Here is a 20,309-nt window from a genome sequence, read left to right as displayed (position 1 = left end):
TCACGCGCCGAGTAGCTCACCAGAAACCACCATCTAGAGACACCCATCCGAGGTCGAAGGACGACTCTACAGAGGCGATACCGACGCCGGAAGGGACAAAAGAACCAGAAAAGAGGAAAGAAGAGCCTTCTCCGGCGCCAGAAGGGCAAGCCGGAAAGGCAACTGTCTCAAATCTAAGTTCGGGTTTTAGAGAGAAGGAAGAGAAAAGTTATTTTAGAGAGAGAAAATCGAGCCTTCAAAACTGTTAAAAATAACTTCGCGTCTCCAGTGAAGTTATTTCTCCCCCACGCGAGAGAGCTGACATGGGTGAATTAGACCGAGAGGGACTAATATAGCGAGATCGTGACGGCGAAATTTGTTTAACGAAATTCAATAAGTGGAAACAAATTAAAGAAGAATCAATATCGACCGACTGGTCCATGATGATATGATATCATGAAAAATTGGTATTGTCATACAAATATATATATGGTATCAAGTTTACGTAATAATTAGACATGTACAAAAAAAAATTAGTCATGTACAATAGCATAAGTTGATTATATTGTAAGTTTGTTGAATAAGTGACCATGCCAAAGCCAATTTGCATTCAAATTCTATAATTGCTGAAGAGAAGGCCAGCTTGGTGAGAAGTGAGAACACTAACTTCCCACTCTCTATTTCCCTTTTCTACCATTCTTTTCTCTTTTGGGGTTTAATAATAACCAAAGCTGCTTTCAATATATAGAACACTAGATCATGACTCGCGGTACACCACAAAACAAATTTTTATATATTGTGTTTTGATTTATAGTGTCATTTATCTAAGTTTTAAAATTCAAAATAATTTTTATTTGTGATAAGAAATTGTTTTATTATTATGATTTATATATTTTTTAAATTATATAACTTGTTTCTTAGTTGTATTTCCAAAATAAGCGTGTTTAATTAAGATTAGTATATGCAAAATATAAAATATGACAAAAAAAATTTAGAAATATTGGCTCATTCGAATTTAAATTTATTTTGATTTTATATATAATAAGACTCTAAATTATTATCTAAACATTTTAGCTGAAAATGGCTTGGTAAACGCACTATCTATATTAATAGAGTAATATATGTCCATTTTTAAAATTTTGAGTCATATTATATGCAGAAAAAAATAGATTTTTAATAATTTCATGTATTATATGATGAAAGGATAATCAATCTTAAACTTTAAACAAATTTTGCCTTGAATTGTCTTTTTTATAATCTTAAATAGAATCATGAATTAAATACATTAGTGTGAATATTTTGGATAACAAATTAATGGCTTTAGCAATAAATATGATGGCATGTCTGTAAATAAATCAAACTCTAAAATTTATTTCATAAAACTGCTGCAATTATACTAATATAGAGAATACAAAAATGGAACTAAGAACTCATATTAAATGACATATGTAAAAAAACTGAGTCAAACCTTAACAAATTAAAAGTATAGTGGAAATATTTACCTAAAATAGTATTATGATTTATGAGATAGTCTATTTATAGAAGAATTACAGCTTTCTTATAATAAAGAATGAAGATAGAACTTTCACATAAACCTTTAAATTAAAGTTTTTAAAACTTACAAGTCAAAGATGAAAATATGAATAACAAATATGAAAACTAATGCCGACAAGAGATAAAAATGATTATGCAACTAACAAATTCACATTCTTGAAGTAAACTAGCTTCTGGAAGATACTTTTTCTCCTATACCACCAACCATTTATTAAAAATTAATTTTGTATGATCGTCTATGTTTATAAACCGACCACAATAATAAGTTTTTTCATCATAATTTCGTATTGTCATCTATCAATATATATATATTTTTTATTGTTCTAATTTAGAGCAAATTTTGAACAAAATTTTATATGATTGGCTATTAATCAGTTATAGTGACCCTCGATCAAATTATACCGGAAAGACTTTGTGAAAATTATCTCCTTTATTTAACATTTTGTCAGTATTGTCAGAGCCGTGCGAAAATCAATAATTATAAGAAGTGAACAAAAATAAAATGCCTCTCTTTAAATTATACAAAATAAAAATGTTTGTAAAAATTAACCATAGTGTCATATAACAAAAAAAATAAAGAGACAAACTGAAACGAAATATTACTTTTTAAACATTAACATAATATGATTTAATTACTTCAATTATTAAAAGAATAGAGGAAATAGAGATAGTAGATAAAAAACTAATTTTAATTTGATATAACTAATTTGGTGAAAAGAGTGTGAAAGAAAAATTTGTCACTATGTTACCATAGAATCAAAAGATGAAAAAATCTTAACGACGAAATAAAAAGCTATCGGAAATGAATTTGTAATCTTAATTGTTTAATTAATTAATATAATGAGCCTATGTTTAAAATTAGATTGTAAAAATCCATATTTTGTTTCTAACGATGTAACTTATAAGAAAAGTTTATGAACCCACAATTTTATAGTTATATATTTTTGTTAGGAATAAACTACATGACATAACTAAATTATATGCCTTTATTTAAAAAAAAATTGGATGCCACAAGCGGTCGCTTCTTTTTTTATAACTGCTGCACGGCTCTGAGTATTGTTAGTTGTGCAGGTCGATCTACATATTTAGTTTTCACCATCTGACTTGGATTTATATGACGCATGCAAATAGGTCAACAGGAGCAGCTTGATGTTGTGGATGAGCTCACCAACAGTCGGACAAGTGGGAAATGTTGAGGTATAGTATCTTTATGTCATTATTTCAGCAGGACAAAATTGGTAATTTGATTTCTTCTGCATTCATCTTACACTGTTGATGCTACTTTGAGAATATTAGTAGTAAAATCGGTATTCCAGTCTTATGGTAGATACTTTGTTATCTGTAAGTTTACTCAGTTTATCATAGAAAGCATAACATAAGTGCCTAATTTACAGACTGCGGGTTGCGGTGTGCTTAAAAAGTCTTAGATATATTATGTTGGTCTTGATGATAATTGAGTGGCTACTTGTGTTTTACTTTTTACCTTTTGGTGTAGCAGCATCTTGAACTGCATTGTTCAAGCCATCCGCAAGCTTTCAATGTTCTGCAAAGATAACCCTGAGTTTGGATGTGACATAATTGATGTCCTAGTACAATGTCTAGACACTGGTAAATACTGAGGCCACTCTTACTACTGATGATCAAATCCGTGTAAAGGTCTTACACTAAATCATAGATAAGGTGAGAGTCTTTTCTCTTTTGTTGTTTCTAGTTTTCTCTATTTTATTTGATTTTATTATAAACAATGAAATAGACTTGTATGGCGTTTATAACTTTTGATTCTATTGATAATATCAAGTAAAAAAATATTCAGCTAAATCAACTGGAGTGGGTATTGAGGCTGATAGCTAGCACATATTAAGTGGAGTCATTTTTATTTTGCAAGTTTTGTTTATCATTGAGAAATAATTCTTATAGAATAAGATGTAAAAATGAAAATTTCTGATAATGCAATTGCAAGCCCACGGGAATGTAATACAGAAGCATTTCTTCGAATTAGAAGATGAGGAACATGTTCAACGGCTTCTAGGTTTATCAGGATTTCAACAAGCAAAAGATACGTCTCCAGTAGGTCGCTTTTCTTTACATGAGAGTTATGATTCTGAAGTTGCTTGCCTCTTCCGGATGATAAGCCAATCGGTAATGTTCTAAATACTAATGTTTTAAGGAATTATTTAAATTTGAGTCTCTTTACCTAGATCTTTTTGGAAATTATCTCGGTTTACAATTTTTTTTGTTATTGTTGTTGGCAGAAATTCTTTAAATTCCTGACGGAAAAGTCATGGAATCATGACATCCTAGGTTATGTTAGGGACCAACTCCACCACATCTTTTGTTGGACCTATGCTTCAGGTGATTTAGTTAGTGCTATGAGGATCCTCCGGGGTTGGGAGCAAGAGTATATTCCTCTCTGTCTGTGGTACCTTTCCTCTTTCTGCCGTCCTGAATTTCTTGGAGAAGATGATAGTGCTATGAAAGGACACATATGTTACGGAAATACGATTGAAGATGCCTTGTTACATATAAAAGAAATATGTAAAGAATTTGACTGTAACGATTGGGAGCCTCCAAATGCAGATGATCCCCAGATGAAAAAAAGGAAGATAAAGGGTCTGCGGAAAACCGATTCATTGGAGGAGGCATTACAGCTGGTGCAAGATCAACCAGTAGGAACAACTTTAATTGTGTTTCACGGGTTATGGAAAAAAGGCTAGTGGATTTATCATGGTGGACCAGAGACCTCCGGTTTTATCTCATATCATGCAATGATAATAAAGGGAGTTGAGTTCTACGACAACGAAGTTGTTGCTTTATGTAAAATGAGCAACGCTACTGAAGTTGCTGTAAATGCAAATTCTGGAACAACTCGCTGTGAAGAACAAGTCGTTGTACCGAATGGAGCGTTGTGCCAATCAGGAAGCTACATTAGATCACAAACGTCTGAGTTGCTAAGATGGATGTGTGAGCTGACATGGCAAGACATGAGTGGATGTGATGATGTGTCGAGAAAAGTTGATGACTTGAAATTGAAGATAGAGACGAGATTGCTCTTGGAGATATAAGGAGATATGAAGAATATTCTCCACAACAAATAAGGAAAGGATTTCAGCAGCAAGAAGTTTCCTTATCCTTGAAAATATGAAGAATATTCTCCACAACAAATAAGGAAAGGATTTCAGCAGCAAGAAGTTTCCTTATCCTTGAAAATATGAAGAATATTCTCTACAACAAATAAGGAAAAGATAAGCTTGAGAGCAAACAGTTTCCTTATCCATTGATACTTGGAGATTCGCCTTCTAGGGATTCTCAAGTCGTGTTTATATATTCTAGGAGTAGGCCATGAGCCAATTTGAGCACTCTAGAATATTGATACAGTTGTAAACTTCGAAGCCAAAAAAATAAGGCTTAGAAGGTGTGTTCCCAGTCCCCTGTGACGTTAATCAGGGAGGTGATTAAGTGTGCAGAGAATTGTTTTTCTTTCTCTTAGATCTACACTGGTGAGAGTTTAGATAAAAAAGAGAGAGGGTTGGTTTTCTTCTCTTATAGATAAAAAGAGAGAGGGTTGGTTTTCTTCTCTTAGATCTACACAGGGTGTTGTGTTAGATAGAAAAGAGAAAGTCTTAGATTCATTCTTAGTCGGGATCAATCCTATTGGGTAGAATAGGTTGAGTAAGGGCCGAGACAAAATTGTATCCTTGTAAAAGATAAATTTTGTTAATAAGATTGAATAGAGAAGCGTTGGCTTGGCGCGTTCCAAGTGTGAATCAGTGTGTTGTATTTCTCTATACCTTAACAATTGGTAGCAGAGCAGACGCCTGATAAAAGAATTGTTTATCTTTTCAACATGTGAGATCTTGAGACGAGGTATGGAGAATCCACAACATTTCGTTGATGAGAACAATCCGTTGATGCTTGACGCTGAGCATTATGATGATTGGAAAGCACAGATCAGACAAATGATACAAAGTCGTGATATGAAAGCCTGGTTCGCTGTTAAAGATGGATGGTCACTTCCAACATTTACGAACATCAGAGGAGAAACTGTAATAAAGCCCTATAAGTTGTGGACGGGTGAGGAGAAGTTAAAGGGAAAACAGAACGCTGAAGCGCTATCTACTATTTTCAGCTGCTTGTTGATGGATCTGTTCGCGATGGTGCAAGAGTGTATGTCGGTGAAAGAAGCTTGGGATCTTTTAGAAGCCTTCTCTAAGGAAACCAGAAGGGTGAAGAATGTATACAAGGATAAGAGGTTTGTCAAGGAATTTCTCAGAAGCTTATCACATGGATATCTTTCTCACAAATCTGATGGTAAATGTGTTTTAAGTTCTGGTGAACAGAAGGTTGATCTGTGTGTGAAATTAGTTCAAACAGATGAACTGCAGATGAGAAAGAATGATCAGAAGGCTGAGGAATCATTCACTCTGAAGACTGTAGAAACTCAGACGTCTGTTTAAGGTAATGAGGAAGTACTGAGTAAGAAGCAATTCAGAAGGATGAAGGGTGTACAACGTCAGTATCAATCTTCATCATCCATATCTGGTGCAGAGAAAGAATCTCAGAGTTCTGATTATCAAGGTTATGGACACTTCCAATCAGAATGTTCTGCACTTGAAAGAAGAAGCGTGTTGAAGTGTTATAACTGTCAAGGTTGTGGTCATACGAAACCTTTTCTGACATGGAGTGATATTGATTCAACCAAAGAAGATGATGAGAATCAGAAGTCTGTTTTGAAGCCTAAGGTTGATGTGGGTGGCTTATCTGTTGAGAAACAAGTCATCGCTCTGTCTAAGGATCTGATTCTGCAGAAGAAGGAGAATTATGATCTGGTGTCTGAGAAGGAATAGCTACTTTGTAGAGTCTTCACTCTTGAGAAATTGTTGTCTGAAGAAAAAGTCATTTCGGCTTTGTTGAGACAACGCCTTGAGGATCAGCTAAGGAATAACAAGAACCTCAATAAAGGAGTAAAAGATCTGTGCAGGGGGCTGATCACTCACAAAGGTACTATGATTGCAAATTGTGGTATAAGGAACCATGGAGGAAACTCAAGCGGTGTCACGAGTGTAGTTAATGGATCTTTGAATGGTCAGAAGATTTCATACATAGGTTATGGAACAGAAGTGCTGCAAAATGGATGTGATGCTGTCAAATGGGTGTCTGAGTTCAACTTGCATCAGACTAAACAGACGATTGTTGTGAACAACCTGAGAGGGAAACTGCGTCGTTGTTGGTATTGTGGAGTGTCGAAGATCTGAACAAAAGACCATGTCATTGTTACTATACAAGTCAGAGCCTCCACAAAGCTGCTTGTTTCAGGTGTCTGGATTGTACTATACCACTCACACATCTGAAGGAGTGTTACAATGATGTTTGAAGATATGGGCGAGTAAACATCAAGAAGTGTGCCATGACCTATTATGTTGCGCACACTGTTGATGATCGACAGACTATTGTGCTCAAGCACTGGTTCTTTGATAGTGGTTGCTCAAGGCACATGACTGTGAATCAAGGAAGGCTACACAACTTTGAAGAAGGCTTAGTTAACATGGTCACTTTTGAAGATGAAGCTGAAGGTAAAATTAGAGGCAAAGGTAAATCTCGTTGTAAAGATCAGCCCACTTTGGAATTTGTCTACCTTTTCAATGGTGTAAAAACCAATCTGAATAGCAGCAGTTGGGTGTGTGATGAGGAGTTAGAGGTTACCTTCACTGAGAAAGGATGTCAGGCGGTTGATGAGCGCCACAATATTCAAGTCGAAGGTCAGCACTCGAATAATAGTTATATATGGAAGTCGTCCAATCCACAAGCAAAAGAGCTCAATCAGTAGTGTTCGATGATGCCTAGATACATGATCTCAGAAGGAGTGCTTTAACTAGTTGTTGTTAAGTGTAAACTGCAGCAGTCAGGAAACATTGAGAATCACATCCATCAAGAAGCTGCTGGAAGAATTCAGGAGGGCAGAGTAGTTGTGTCTGCTGCTACTACACAGAGTTGTTCAGAGGCAGATTAATGGTGTGGCAAGTCAGAGCTTTGCAAATGGATTCAAACTGCAACAATGTAATATATCTCAGACGGGCGAAGCTATAGAGGTGGCACCTAGGTCGATAGACGTCGTTGTAGGTCATACTCTTGCTGATAAAATCATTGTGCTGAACGAAGTCAATTGTCTGTGGGTCTTCAAGAACAGAATAGACAAACGTGGACAAGTTGTAGAGAACAAGGCATGAGTGGTCATACAAAGCTCTAAGGAGAGTTTGCTAGATGCAACACCTGCACTTCAACACGAGGTAATCAGAAACCTAATAGGTATTGTCCGTGTGCATAACTTCATGATGTATCAGATGGATGTTAGCAGTATTGCTAGGAATGACTTCTTTCATAAGACTATTTACTTGGAGCAGCTGCAAGGTTTTCAGGTATTCATATACCAATGCGAGTATGCCAAAGGTTTGATCAGTGTATGAGAGTTACAAAGAAGTGAAGATGAAGCCACACCCATGGGAGTTGGAAATGTTCTATCTTAGAAGATGATTCAAGAGATTGTGTAAATGGTATTTGGCACGGTGGACTGATTAGTCGTCTGAAGATGTGTTGTACCAGCAAACCAGTCATCTGTTATGTTATTGCAAGCTTTGAGTGTTTTAGTGACAATTGTAAAGTATCACACATGCAAGCTGCTGAAAGAATTTTCAAGTATTTCAAAGGCACATGCAACACATGGTTGATCTTGACGAAAGGAGCTAGTAGAAACTTGAAGAGATATCGCTCTCTGAATCACTGTGAAGGATCTCGTGGCTATTGCCTTTTGGGAACAAAGCTGATCTTCTGCTACGCTCAGAAGCTTGTTAAGGTACTTTGTTCAATTGTTGAATCTAAGGTTAATGCCTTGGGAACCTGGTTTAGTCACCTGATGAGGATCAAATAATTGAGAACAACGTACAATACATTCTTAGACCATGCTTCAATTTTTGTGTGATAATTGTTTGTTTGCTAATATTGTTGAAAATCATGTATTAGATACTAAAATTAAATTATAGGACCCTGAATATCAGTTTATTCATAGAGTAGTTGTTGAGAAACTGATAGTAATAGAACATTAGAGCACTGATTTGCAAATTGCTGATTTGTTTACAAAACCATTAGACTTTGATCAACACATGTTTCTGAGAAAAGTCGTTGGTGTTTGTGAGACTAATATGTTAGGTGAGTTGTGTTCATCAGATACAGGGACATGCATCAGAACATGCCATGAAATTCCTAGAATGTATAAAAGATCAGCACTCTGTCTAAGCAAGAGTTAGTGGAAAACATCTGCCTGTCATGCCAATTCATATTGGGGATCTCATAAAACGTTTTCGTGAATTAGGAGGTCAAAGAGTTGAGGAGAGGCATTATTATGCATTCCATTCTGAAAGAAGTATCAGTGGTTTGTAAGTTTTAAAAAAAAAATGTGGCTGGTACCTCTGCAGCAGAGCCCTGAAGAATAATAACAAGGGATTGCACAAATATCCAAGGTTGAGAAGTCAAGTGATATCGCTGATAGAAATCAGGAGATTCAGCAGAAGATCGTTCATATCATTAACTTTGAAGATCATTCATGTCTGTTGGATCTAAGCTCTAAGGTAGTGTATCATGCAAAGTCAAAAAAAAAAAAAAAAAAAAATGACTTGATACACTCCTGTCAATGCAATCTCCAAAGGAAAATTTTAGCTGCCTACTTCACGTTGATGGTGAACCATGAGAATCAAAGGCATGCCAGAGCGAAAGACTAGCCACTGATCATAGAGCTGTTCTTTGAAGATTCACAAAAGGTTGTGGTAGTTTCTGGTGAAGTCCTGAACAAGTGGTTGGCACACATCACAAAACATATCTCAAGGTATGAAAACCTCTTGCTTTAAGAAGTAAAAATTAATATAATAGTGCTCTTGATGGTCTATTGCTTTTCTGGTATCCTCACTTCTTGTGTTTTTAACTATGTTTGGAAGTCTGAGATCATGTGTAAATGGGTAAAAAGGAAAAATGTGTTGTAAAATCAATGTTGTGTATGTAAACTCAGATGATTGATGTCTAGAACACGAGGCTGATTGTAGATATTGTTGATAAAGAATGCTTGTATGTTTTCAGCATGTGTGCACTAATGTGTATTAAGTGTTTCAGGTTTAAGCTCATTTGTTTCAGCTCACAAGAATGATCATGATTCTCTAAGTGGTAAAATCCAGAGAGTAGCAATTGATCAAGGGTCTGACATCTTGAACGATGGATTGATCATGGAAGTAGGATCAAGGAGCTGCGTGTTCATCTAATTATTTGGGTGAAAATAAGTGTCCCATGAGTACTGAAAGATTGGAAGTAGCTGTTACTGAAACTCACAACCTGGTTCAAGTAGTGAAAGTGCTTTAGAGGATTGTTGTTGAGTCATCATGCGTCTGAGGACGATTCGAAAGACTAATACTCAGTTTGTATCGATATATGAGTATAGTGTTAGTTCCATGATACGAAGGAATGGAGCTACATGTATTGGAGGCTGATGAGAGTTCCTAGACAGAAGACTGTGCTCGCAAGTTGTTATATGACTATCATGTATGTACAACAGGTGGTTGTTCATTTGAGTTTCATCCTTGATCAATTTTTTGATGCAAGGGACTGTTACCATAAGATGGATTGTGCTACGAAGCAAGTGTCTATGTCCCAACAGTTGTTTGACGTGTGCAGTATCATCTGTATCCCCAAGAATACATCCTCTTGAGTTAGGAGAGAATCTGTAGAAGTGTGTTGATACTTCAGTCTCGTGGAGTCAGCAAAAGAGTGATGGGAGATCACCTCACCCTTGATGATCTATAGGTGCATATGATTGTGATGAGACATGTTATCTATAATGAAAACAGAGGTGTGTGATACTCTGTTTTAGGATTGAGATACATCCATTGAAGAACAAACATTTGTGTTTGGTTCCAATGATGATGTATGAGGATGTTTAAAGCTGCTGGACTGCTGAAAAACTGGGCCTGAGATTAAGCCTTACATAATCAAAGGTATATGAGTTTTGTGTGCTAATCTGTCAACTGTCAGAGGTTTGATCAAGATAGTGAATGTTCTTGTGAGGAGCTATGCATTTGGAGTCTCACATGTACAATCAACTCTCTGTTTGATTATGGTGGAGTAAATGGCTAGGTTGGTATTAGACATGTAAGGGCAACAAAACTCTATGTAGAATCATTCAAAGAAACTGGTTTAGATGCAAGAATGAAGGTTATTACAATGAAGCAGAGGTTTGAAAGTGTAGAACATGATACACAAGGTGCTATTTTTTTCCTGCCAAGCTTGTGTATGGTCACATTCACACTGTGATTTGATCAAAGAGCTATTTGCTGTTCGAATTCTCGACTATCAGCGTCCTATTACCAACATCCAGTTGTGGTTGCAAGGAGAGTCAAAATACCTACAAACATGAAGCTGTTTCAATAGGCGACGAGACTGATCATCATAGTACCTAAGGATGCGAAGCACTGTTAGCAGGTAAGTGATTTCCATAACTCAGTATATTGTTGTGATACATATGTCTGTTTTTGACCTAGAAGATCACTCAAGCTGGGGGAGAATGATTTTGGTTCTGGTTTTTGATATAATTCTAAGCAACGCCTAATGATAAGGAGTTCTGTACTTATGGGGGAGAATCCTTGTAGTTACGGTTTAGGTGGAGAATCATTATTTATGGGGGAGACTTAATTGATTAATTGGTTGATCTTTGGTTGATGGTGGTTATTGATCTTAGGTTGTTAATGATTGAAAATATGCCAATTGATTAAGTCTGATTAGAGAGCTATTAAGAACATGGTTTCCGCTGCGGCCCGCTGGGGTTTCTGATTGTTAGGTTCTTAATCATAGTTTTGTTTGAACAAGCTGTTGATTAATTTTACTAGATAATGACTGTTGGTTTGTCTAGTTGTTGTTTGTTCTGTTTTTGGCTTGTGTTTGTTGGAGTGTCTTTTCAGGTTGAACCAGAGAGATGCTTGAGTATCAAACTCAGTCAAAAAGGGGGAGATTGTAAATGCAGATTCTGGAACAACTCGCTGTGAAGAACAAGTCGTTGTACCGAACAGAGCGTTGTGCCAATCAGGAAGCTGCATTAGATCACAGACGTCCGAGTTGCTGAGATGGATGTGTGAGCTGGCGTGGCAAGACATGAGTGGATGTGATGATGTGTCGAGAAAAGTTGATGACTTGACATTAAAGATAGAGACGAGATTGCTCTTGGAGATATAAGGAGATATGAAGAATATTCTCCACAACAAATAAGGAAAGGATAAGCTTGAGCAGCAAGAAGTTTCCTTATCCTTGGAAATATGAAGAATATTCTCTACAACAAATAAGGAAAAGATAAGCTTGAGAGGAAACAGTTTCCTTATCCATTGATACTTGGAGATTCACCTTCTAGGGATTCTCAAGTCGTGTATATATATTCTAGGAGTAGGCCACGAGTCAATTTGAGCACTATAGAATATTGATACAGTTGTAAACTTTGAAGCCAGAAAAATAAGGCTTAGAAAGTGTGTTCTCAGTTCTTTGTGACGTTAATCAGAGAGGTGATTAAGTGCGCAGAGAATTGTTTTTCTTTCTCTTAGATCTACATTGGTGAGAGTTTAGATAAAAAAGAGAGAGGGTTGGTTTTCTTCTCTTATAGATAAAAAGAGAGAGGGTTGGTTTTCTTCTCTTAGATCTACACAAGATGTTGTGTTAGATAGAAAGGAGAAAGTCTTAAATTCATTCTTAGTCGGGATCAATCCTATTGGGTAGAATAGGTTGAATAAGGGCCGAGACAAAATTGTATCCTTGTAAAAGATAAATTTTGTTAATAAAATTGAATAGAGAAGCGTTGGCTTGGCGCGTTTCAAGTGTGAATAAGTGTGTTGTGTTTCTTTATACCTTAACAGTTGCTGACAATGGATGTGTTAGGGTTTCGCTAGCGACCATGTACATGGTTGTGGGTGCAGGTCCTAAAAGAGGAAAATATGTTAAGGCTACTCCTAAGCCGATGCACCTTCTCTCTGATTTTTTCATCGTAGATATAGATGAGAAAGAGAAAGAGAAAGAAACTGAAGAACACGAGGAGAACCCAGAGGAAAGACATATAACCGACTTAATCAAAAAGGTTAGGCCAATCATCATTATTCCTAGTCTAGAAATGAGCAAAGGGAGTGGGTCAACAGTTGTGTTAGTTTTATATGATTGATGTCATATCATCATGTATGTGATGGTTTTGCAGGCAGAGACGCCTTCCTTTATCTAGGACACCTTTTACGACCACAGAGGAAAACGGCCTGCAGATGGAGCCAGTAATGACGTGAATGCAAAGAAGGCCCGTCAATCGTCATCAGGTTGTGATCAAGGGATTTGAGGGAATCTATATGGTGGTGGTGAGGCCATCTGACACTTTTATTTTGTAAGGATTTTTAATGACACTTATTTTGCCGGTTCTTGAAAAACAAAGAGCCAAGTATTTTCCGACCAAGATTAACAGTAGTTGATGATCACTCAGTCCCATATTGGTAAATATAGAATTTACCAAATAAAATTTTGGTTCGCGGATATCATTTCTTCTTAGTCAAGATAAGTTGGTTAACTATTCCGATTCCATAAAGAAATGAATGGTAAATGCTAACCACGACATTGGTACGAATGGGCCTCATAAGTAGATCCATTAAGAATGTAATCCATAAATGAGTCCCAAGCCTTGCAAGGTTTCTCTGTCCGCCCCCTTTATCTGAGAGAGAGGCTCTTCTTCTTCTTCTTCTTCTCCTTCTTCATCTTCTTCTTCTCAATTCACGCCCATCGAGTTTCTTTCTTCTCGAAAAATCTCGCGGGACATTTCGCGGGCGAGGGAAAAAGGTAAAATTTTTGGCGGAGAGAGAGATCGAAGGAAGAACCTGACATTTTAGTTTCTGGGGTTGTTTTCTTATTGCGTAGAAAATTTCAATACTCAGCTTAGCAGTTAGCAATAGGGTTCTTTGGAATCAAATACCCAAATCTAACCTCGTTTTAGCTAAGATTAGTTTATCAAGGGGTCGATCTGTTTTTCTGTCTTATGTCTTTGTTTAAGATCTCTGTTAACCACCCCTGAGTTAGTAGCTTTATATGACTTAGGAAACTCAAACATTTACAAAAGCTGCCATTTTTTCTTTTGTGGGTTAATTCTTGTGTTGTTTTTGCTCATATTGATTCTGATCTAATAATGTACGTGTTTCGCTTCTATGTTTTTCAGTATAGGAATCTCCAAGTGTATATATTAAAACCGTCCTTTGCTGATTTAGAAACGCCCTGATTGCTTTAATCTTCGAGGAATGCTGAATAAACTTAGGTTGGTTGTAGAAAAATGAATGGAGCAGCAGCTTTTAAACGGGTAACTAGGAGTAGCGCATCTGGTTTGAAGCAGATAAATGTAGATAGCGGAGGTGAGGTTAAGGATCCAACTGTTGACAATGTATCTGAACAAGGCAATGCCTCTGTACCTCTAAAACCATCTGAGGCAGGGAGTCAAATGCCAAATGATGCAAACGGAGTTAGGGGAAATGGAAAGGGGAAGGAAGTACAGACACCAACCCCTCAAACCGGGAAGAAGAGATCTAATACCAAAACCAAGTTTTCTGGGTCGTATCGTGAGCTTGTTATCGGTCTTCCTTGCCGTGGACAATTTGAAATCCAGCGGTCCAGGTCATCTAAGAGTTCGAAGAGGTTAGGAGGAGGTGGTGAAAGGAATGTTTTGTTTTCAAGTCACAAGAGTGCTCAGAGATCTAAAGATGCTGCTGCTGGATCATCTTCGGCTGCTGCTAATAATACACCTGTAGGTAGTATACCAAGGAAAAGGAAGAAGACTACGAAGAAGGGAGAAGTTAGAGAAGATGATGAGTACACAAGAATCAAAAAGAAACTTCGATACTTGCTAAAACGGATCAACTACGAGCAAAACCTAATTGATGCCTATTCTTTAGAAGGCTGGAGAGGTTCAAGGTCTGTCTCTTGATGAAATTTTTATTTTGTTTTTGCCTTATTCATGTGTTATGCTAGTGGCATGGGTATTGTCTGTGAGATTTCTTTGTGATTTCACTCAGTATTGTTGGTTATATGTTTTTGTAGTCTGGAAAAGCTAAGGCCGGAGAAAGAGCTTGAACGAGCCACAAAGGAAATTCTGCAACGCAAGGTTAAAATTAGAGATCTTTTTCAGCACCTGGACACACTCTGTGCTGAAGGAAGCCTTCCAGAGTCTTTATTTGATTCTCATGGAGCGATTTCAAGCGACGATGTAAGTGAAAACTATTCCGCAACTCAAGCTTTACTCCCATGTTTTTTCCTGATCGAAGCAGTTTGTGTCTGTTAAAGTATTGATAATACAAGCAATAATCAATCGCAGATCTTCTGTGCAAAATGTGGTTCAAAGGACTTGTCTGTTGATAATGATATCATACTATGTGACGGGTTTTGCGACCGAGGCTTTCACCAATACTGTCTTGAACCACCTTTGCGGAAAGATGATAGTAATAATCTCTGGCCTAGTTTTTTAAAGCAGTTCTTTTCTGGTGTTTATAAGTGACATGATGGTTTTATTATTTGTAGTTCCTCCGGATGATGAGAGTTGGCTATGCCCCGGATGTGATTGCAAAGATGACAGCTTGGACTTGCTTAATGATTCTTTAGGGACAAAACTTTCGGTCAGCGACAGTTGGGAGGTATGTATGTCGATTTTTATTGTTAAAAAAGGAGAAGATACACAACTAGACACCTGACTTGAGTTTTTGTGTAGAAAATATTTCCTGAGGCAGCAGCAGCGTTGGCTGGTGGAGATCAAAATCTGAATTGTGATCTTCCGTCAGATGATTCTGATGATGAAGAGTATGATCCAGATGGTTTGAATGATAATGAAAATGATGAAGATAACAGTGAGGACAGTGACGAGTCTGAGAACGAAGATGGTAGTTCTGATGAATCTGATTTCACATCTGCATCTGACGAAATGATCGAGTCATTTAAAGAAGGGAAAGATATAATGGCGGATATAATGGCCCTTCCATCCGACGATTCTGAGGATGATGACTATGATCCTGAAGCTCCGACTCGTGATGAAGATGAAATACAAGAAAGTTCAAATTCTGATTGCACATCAGACTCTGAGGATATTGAAACATCATTCAAAGGAAATGAGTCTAATCAGCAAGATGAAGCTACACCACTTGAGGATCCTGGCAGAAAGAAACCTCAGCTCCCGTATGATTCCATTTCAGAGTCAGATGCTGTGCTTGATGATGGTCTTGCCGGTGTTCCCAGAAGGAGGAATGTTGAAAGGCTAGATTACAAAAAGTTGTATGATGTGAGTGTATTCTCTCATTTTCTTGATAAGTTGAACTTCTATTTGGTTTTTGGAAAAAAACTCTGAATGATTTCTATCTTCTATTGCATGGTATGTGCAGGAGGAATATGAGAATGTTCCATCTTCCTCAAGTGATGATGATGATTATAAAACTGCGATAATGGGAAAAGAAGATTCCGAGTCAGGAGATGAAGGTGACACTGTGTCTCTAAAACAATCTGCAAATGCAGAAGATCATACTTCTAAGAAACCTAGACGAAAGTCGAAAAGGGCAGATGAAAAGGATACTTTAGAAGTGCCACAACAAGGTCCTGGAGAAAATGGTTGTTCTGGTGAAAAAAGCAGCTCTATAGCATATAAACAGACAGATCCCAAAACTCAGGTAATATATATATAGCTGTCTTGATGCTTAAAGGCGTCAATTTTAAATTATTATGAAAAAGCTATTGAGTTAAAAAGGATTCTTCTTTTATGCAGAGATTATACATATCCTTCCAAGAGAATCAATATCCAGACAAAGCAACGAAGGAGAGCTTAGCCAAAGAGCTACAAATGACAATTATGCAAGTAAGAAGTTTCTTCTAGTGAATTTTTTTTTGCTTTCTCCCTTTTAGTCGACCTGTTTTATCTCTGGTAAGAGCTGGTTATATCTTCTGTAGGTTAGTAACTGGTTTAAGCATAGGCGCTATGTAAAAAGCAAACCTGTAGTTTCAGAGGAAGCTGTCGAAAAGTCAAAAACGGGTAAGGAAGGTGAATGTGGGAGATCTGTTGCTGGAAGTAGCAAACAAACTTCTATGGAAACCGAGTCAGTTGCAGGGAACAAAAGTGTAGCATCGGAATCAACCAATCCTGGATCCCGGAAAAGAAGGAGAAGATAGACTTTAGACTCCAATCAAGACGGTTTATATCTAATGCATGGACATACATGAACACATACTCCCAAAAACCCCCCAAGATATGAAGACATAAAAGCATCGGGTTTGTTCAGTTTGTTACAACATGTTTTTGGGGTTCTTTGTGAATCGGAAGACCTCGAATTTGAGGCAAAAGAAAGAAAGATTTCTTCAAAATGAGAGGGATAGGTTCATTTTTATTTTTAACAGTTAAATAAGTTTCAAAGACTTATGTTTATGATTATGAAAGGTTTTGTGTAATCGATAGAGGAGGTGCTCTCGTTTAACCGGATTAAAACCATGAATTAAACCGGTCAGAAATTGCTGGGTTTTAATGATATTAATACATGAGGCCCATAAAAAGCCCATGAATGTTTATGACACACACACAGTACTAGTAGTAGTCTAGTCCGGGACTTGTTGCGTGTAGCAGAAGGTAGAGGAAAATGAAGAAGGTGCTGAGAGTATACGGCGGCGTTTTGAGGCTAGTGAGGCTTTTACCGGCGGACACGAGGCCGTATTACGCCAAGTACGCCAGGGAGAACTTCGTTAATTACCGTGAGGTCGACCAAAGCGAAACATCCCTCGACGAACTCTTCCAACGAGCTTACAATCACTCACTTTGGGTACTCAAGAAGGTAACAAAGATTCTGGGTTTCTTTCAAAAACGTATACTATTCTAGTTCTAGGTACCCTTTGCGCTAATGATCCGTTTTTAAATCGTTTGCAGTATTCCATTGACGAATCCGCGGGGAAGAAGCTGAAGGAGATTTGTTTTGAATGATGACGCACACAATGTGTTCGACGTTATGTCCCTGAGAAGGCTTGGACGATTTGTTAAATGGGTACTATCAGTTATTCTACTTTTGAACTCAAGTCTTATCTATACTCTAATAGCTATATCAAGAACAGAGGTTGGTCATGTGTCTTTGTCTTTCCGTTTTGTTGTCTTGACTTTTATGTGTGTTTGACTGCTTGAATTGGTCATTTGTCTTGTTTGAGTAGCTTCTTGTTTGTTTCCATGAACCTGAATAAAAATGTTTTACATTCTTAAGAGTGTGAAACATCCCAATCCTTAAATCTTTATCTTTTGGTTATGAAAGAAACTCATCACACACATCAAAGGAGCTGTGGCAGTGTGAAGTAATAACGAGCAAAAGAGTAGGGATTGTTTGGGTACAACTAATATATATGTAGCAATAGCAAAGGGACAAATCAATTACATATAGTTAGTAGTCTAACGCCCTAAGAGTTTTAGGTCATTGTCGGAACTCTAAAAATCTTATATGAAACCAACCTAACCAAAAAACAAAGTCTTTTACGATTGTTTTTGCTTCTGGAGTTAAAAAGAAGAAGAAAAAAAACACAAAGTTGGATTGGTTCATTTTTTTGGCAAAAATTTGACCTTTCCTCTTATGTATTTTATTATTTACTGGTTTTGCCAAGTCGTGGAGTTTCAGTTTTTTTTTTTTCTTCCCTACCACACACGTGTTTGCAGAGTCTCTGCACGTGTCGAACCTGGTACATGTCAGTTAGTAAATTTTCTTCTTTGTTTAGTTTAAGTGTCTGTATGTTCATAAATTCATAACTAGTACTAATAAACATGATAATGGCAATATTTAAAAACAAACATTGTATGGTTTTGTAATATGGTTTGATCGAAAATTAATACTACTTAAATACGAATATGTGTGTGTGTGTGACATTTATTACTTGTTTTGTGTAAGTTCAAGAAAGAAGAATACTCAGAAAAGAAAAAAAGCAGCAGTTACTAAGAAAGAAAAAGGTGAGAAACGAAACATGAGAGAGAGCTTCGAGTAAATCAAAAACTACAGTTTTCTCGGGCCAGGTGGCTTTGACTCAATCTTCTCTTCAACTTTCTTTGATTCCCTTTCTACCCCTCTTTTTTACGACTATCAATCAACACTAATCATCACTCTTTAACTACTAAAATTGTTAATATTTTAACAGCTCTAATCAGTGCTTTTTTGTTCTGCTTCTGCATATCGACTCAAATGTTTACAGAAATATATCCAATACAAGTGTCATAAAACTGTTTTTAACCACTGATTATAAATAGTATAACTTATCTGATTTCAGAAACAATTACATATTTTTTTTCCTTCATAGAATTTAGACAGGTGTTCTTTCAAAATACTCATAATTGTTTGTTTTATTTATTTATAAAAATACATCAGCCCTGAGTGAAATTATACAAGTTATAAAAGCCTAAAAAAGGTAAAGAGAGAAAACATTTCACCAAAACAATTCTTCTGTTTCTTCTCACTTCCTCTTGTGTTTCTTTCCTTCTTTTTTTTTTTTCTTCTTCCACGAAAATCAAGAAAAAAAAGAAGTCACGATGGGAGATAATAGCGCAGAAGATCACGACGACCTAGCTTTGGTGGAAGCTGAAGGAGTCACGAGCTTCTCCGAACTTCTTATGTTCTCGGATGGCGTTCTCAGCTCTTCCGACCACCAACGCGAGAGTAGTAGTGGCGGCGATGGTGGAGAAGACAGCTTAGGTTTTGTATTCTCAGGCAAAACTGGTTCAAGAATGCTCTGTTTTAGCGGAGGCTATCAAAACGACGACGCCTCACTTTTCTTGGAACCTTCTTCTCTTCCCTCCTCCGGAGTCCCTGTTCTTGACCCTTCATGCATTAAGATCGATGATTGCAAGAACTTTAAAGACGCTTGCACTGTTGATAAATCTACTAAACCATCAAACGTAAGTCTCTCCTTTCTGATTTTTTTTTTGTTTCTTTCATAGTTGCATTTGCATGTTAAGACTTGTACATTTTTGTTCTTTGGATTTTTTTTTTTTATTCTGTATAAAAAAGATTAAAGATGATTTGTTTGTTTTGTGTTGTGAAGAAGAAGAGAACCGGAACGGGTAATGAGCATGAACCGGATCAGAATCGCCAACCGGGTAAGAAATGCAAGCGAAATCAAGATAAATCATCACTTGGAACTGTAAAGGTGTGGCATTATAATTTAAAAAGACTTACATTTTTAATTCTCTCAACCATAATGTTTAAATAAACTTACTCATATTTGTGTGTTTGTGTGTTGTTAATATAAAAAAATAGGTCAGGAAAGAAAGGTTAGGGGAAAGAATCGCAGCGTTGCAGCAGTTGGTTTCTCCATACGGCAAGGTGATTCTTCTTTCATAATGATGCTCTTCAATTATTTTGTGAATTCAAGCAAAAGCAAGGAAGACCTCTAAATTTTCTTCTAATCATTTTAATTAAAAACCAAAGAAATGAAAAGATTTTGTTTTTTTTTATAATAGTATTGAGTATTATATTGATATTGAGTTTTCCAAAAGGGAAACTTAAGAAGTCGCGATTTGGGGTAGTGTAGCATAAATTGGCATCCAATGTGAACTTCAAAAAAGACATCAAAGACAATGAAACTTGTTGATCAATGAATTATATTTGTATTAAGTAGTAGTAAAGTATTATTTAACCATCATCATTACAGATTACATTAATGAAATGTGTACTTTTTTTTTTTTTTTGGGGGGGGGG

The 20,309-nt window shown here is 36.7% G+C and overlaps 3 protein-coding genes across 4 annotated transcripts in view; all 3 read left to right on the top strand.

Moving 5' to 3' along the window:
* On the top strand, positions 13,285-17,049 carry LOC104765818 (homeobox protein HAT3.1). 2 transcript variants are annotated; one of them, XM_010489596.2, is made up of 9 exons: positions 13,285-13,416; positions 13,897-14,535; positions 14,662-14,827; positions 14,936-15,059; positions 15,139-15,251; positions 15,326-15,889; positions 15,990-16,271; positions 16,367-16,456; positions 16,549-17,049. In XM_010489596.2, exons 2-9 carry the CDS (start codon positions 13,901-13,903, stop codon positions 16,765-16,767), a joined length of 2,193 nt encoding a protein of 730 aa, XP_010487898.1. In that variant the 5' UTR covers positions 13,285-13,416; positions 13,897-13,900; the 3' UTR covers positions 16,768-17,049. The 2 variants fall into 2 exon arrangements, with proteins under 2 accessions (XP_010487898.1, XP_010487897.1); XM_010489595.2 differs by having other exon boundaries at positions 13,295-13,416; positions 13,790-14,535.
* LOC104765817 (LYR motif-containing protein At3g19508) lies at positions 17,174-17,862 on the top strand. Its single transcript, XM_010489594.2, has 2 exons — positions 17,174-17,420; positions 17,513-17,862. Exons 1-2 carry the CDS (start codon positions 17,229-17,231, stop codon positions 17,564-17,566), a joined length of 246 nt encoding a protein of 81 aa, XP_010487896.1. The 5' UTR covers positions 17,174-17,228; the 3' UTR covers positions 17,567-17,862.
* Positions 19,015-20,309, top strand: part of LOC104765816 (transcription factor bHLH113) — a 2,464-nt gene continuing 1,169 nt past the window's right edge. The window contains exons 1-3 of the mRNA XM_010489593.2: positions 19,015-19,507; positions 19,654-19,758; positions 19,869-19,934. Of these exons, the coding sequence (XP_010487895.1) occupies positions 19,142-19,507; positions 19,654-19,758; positions 19,869-19,934 (537 nt within the window). The 5' untranslated portion in view covers positions 19,015-19,141. The remainder of the gene's footprint in view (positions 19,508-19,653; positions 19,759-19,868; positions 19,935-20,309) is intronic.

The sequence above is a fragment of the Camelina sativa genome, chromosome 19 (assembly GCF_000633955.1).
Source record: "Camelina sativa cultivar DH55 chromosome 19, Cs, whole genome shotgun sequence".
Taxonomy (NCBI): Eukaryota; Viridiplantae; Streptophyta; class Magnoliopsida; order Brassicales; family Brassicaceae; genus Camelina; species Camelina sativa.
The sequence above is the reverse complement of the archived record's forward strand: the minus strand, read 5'-3'. Positions and strand labels throughout refer to the sequence as shown.